Below are 1,829 nucleotides of genomic sequence, written 5' to 3' on the forward strand. Positions count from 1 at the left end.
TTGGAAAATACATATAACAAAAAGAAAAATAAAATAGTTTTTAATCTAGCCCCCAAACGTTTTGTTGAATCCATTCCAGACTTTGTCTCTGTCTCTGGATATACACTGAGTAGACAAAAACGATATCGTAACCTATAGTCTTTTTTTTCACTGAACAATGTATTGTGAGTGACTTCTTATATCAATTAACATTTTCCACATTATCCTTAATGACTCTATGAATTTCATTCTAATAAAATATCATGATTGGACAAGATGACCACACCGGTGTTATCAGCAAGTGCTCCTCCGGCCACGCCAGCCGCAGCCCCGGTGGCGGCACCAGCATCAGCCTCAGTCTCAGTCCCAGCGCCAACGCCAGCACCGGCTGCGGCTCCGGTTCCCGCTGCGGCTCCAGCCGCATCCTCAGACCCTACGGCAGCAGCAGCTACAACTGTCGCTCCTGGCCAGACCCCGGCCTCGGCGCAAGCTCCAGCGCAGACCCCAGCGCCCGCTCTGCCTGGTCCTGCTCTCCCAGGGCCCTTCCCCGGCGGCCGCGTGGTCAGGCTACACCCAGTCATTTTGGCCTCCATTGTGGACAGCTACGAGAGACGCAATGAGGGTGCTGCCCGAGTTATTGGGACCCTGTTGGGAACTGTCGACAAGCACTCAGTGGAGGTCACCAATTGCTTTTCAGTGCCACACAATGAGTCAGAAGATGAAGTGGCTGTTGACACGGAATTTGCTAAGAACATGTATGAACTGCATAAAAAGGTTTCTCCAAATGAGCTCATCCTGGGCTGGTACGCTACAGGTCATGATATCACAGAGCACTCTGTGCTAATCCATGAGTACTACAGCCGAGAGGCCCCCAACCCCATCCATCTCACTGTGGACACAAGTCTCCAGAACGGCCGCATGAGCATCAAAGCCTATGTCAGTACTTTAATGGGTGTCCCTGGGAGGACCATGGGAGTGATGTTCACACCTCTGACAGTGAAATACGCATACTATGACACTGCACGCATCGGAGTTGACCTGATCATGAAGACCTGCTTTAGCCCCAACAGAGTGATTGGACTCTCAAGTGACTTGCAGCAAGTAGGAGGGGCATCAGCTCCCATCCAGGATGCCCTGAGCACAGTGTTGCAATATGCAGAGGATGTACTGTCTGGAAAGGTGTCAGCTGACAATACTGTGGGCTGCTTCCTGATGAGCCTGGTTAACCAAGTACCCAAAATAGTTCCCGATGACTTCGAGACCATGCTCAACAGCAACATCAATGACCTGCTGATGGTGACCTACCTGGCCAACTTCACACAGTCACAGATTGCCCTCAATGAAAAACTTGTAAACCTGTGAATGGACCCCAAGCAGTATGCCTGCTGGTATAGGTCTTAAACCCAGGACTCAGAAGTGAAGGAGAAATGGGTTTTTTGTGGTCTTGAGTCACACTGAGACAGTCAACTGTGTGTGACTCTAATAAACATAGCCTACCTTTTGTGAATTAAAAAAATATATATATATATCATGATTTACTCAACCATTGTCCGTGGTTGAATATTGATACTATTTCTAGTGTTCGCTATTATACACATAAATGATGTTGCAATCAGTAGCCTTATACGTACACATAGTTTGCATGCTTTGTCCAGTTATCATTTTAGAATAGAACTCCAGAAGTAAAATTGCTAAATAAAGGCAAAATAACATAAAAAATAAAGTTTAAAAAATTCAAATTCTCTTTCTAATGAATTATATGGTTTCCAATGTACATTTTTCCAAGCTTAGAGAGATAAATGTCTAGATAATTCAATATATATCTATATATACAAATATATACATATCTA

At 45.2% G+C, this 1,829-nt stretch overlaps 1 protein-coding gene across 1 annotated transcript; it reads left to right on the top strand.

Moving 5' to 3' along the window:
* The first annotated feature begins 252 nt into the window (after window positions 1-252).
* On the top strand, window positions 253-1,495 carry LOC104657762 (eukaryotic translation initiation factor 3 subunit F-like). The gene has a single exon (XM_010357622.2). It carries the CDS (start codon window positions 256-258, stop codon window positions 1,339-1,341), a length of 1,086 nt encoding a protein of 361 aa, XP_010355924.2. The 5' UTR covers window positions 253-255; the 3' UTR covers window positions 1,342-1,495.
* The last annotated feature ends 334 nt before the right edge of the window (window positions 1,496-1,829 follow it).

Source organism: Rhinopithecus roxellana, chromosome 16 (assembly GCF_007565055.1).
Source record: "Rhinopithecus roxellana isolate Shanxi Qingling chromosome 16, ASM756505v1, whole genome shotgun sequence".
In the NCBI taxonomy this organism is placed as follows: domain Eukaryota; kingdom Metazoa; phylum Chordata; class Mammalia; order Primates; family Cercopithecidae; genus Rhinopithecus; species Rhinopithecus roxellana.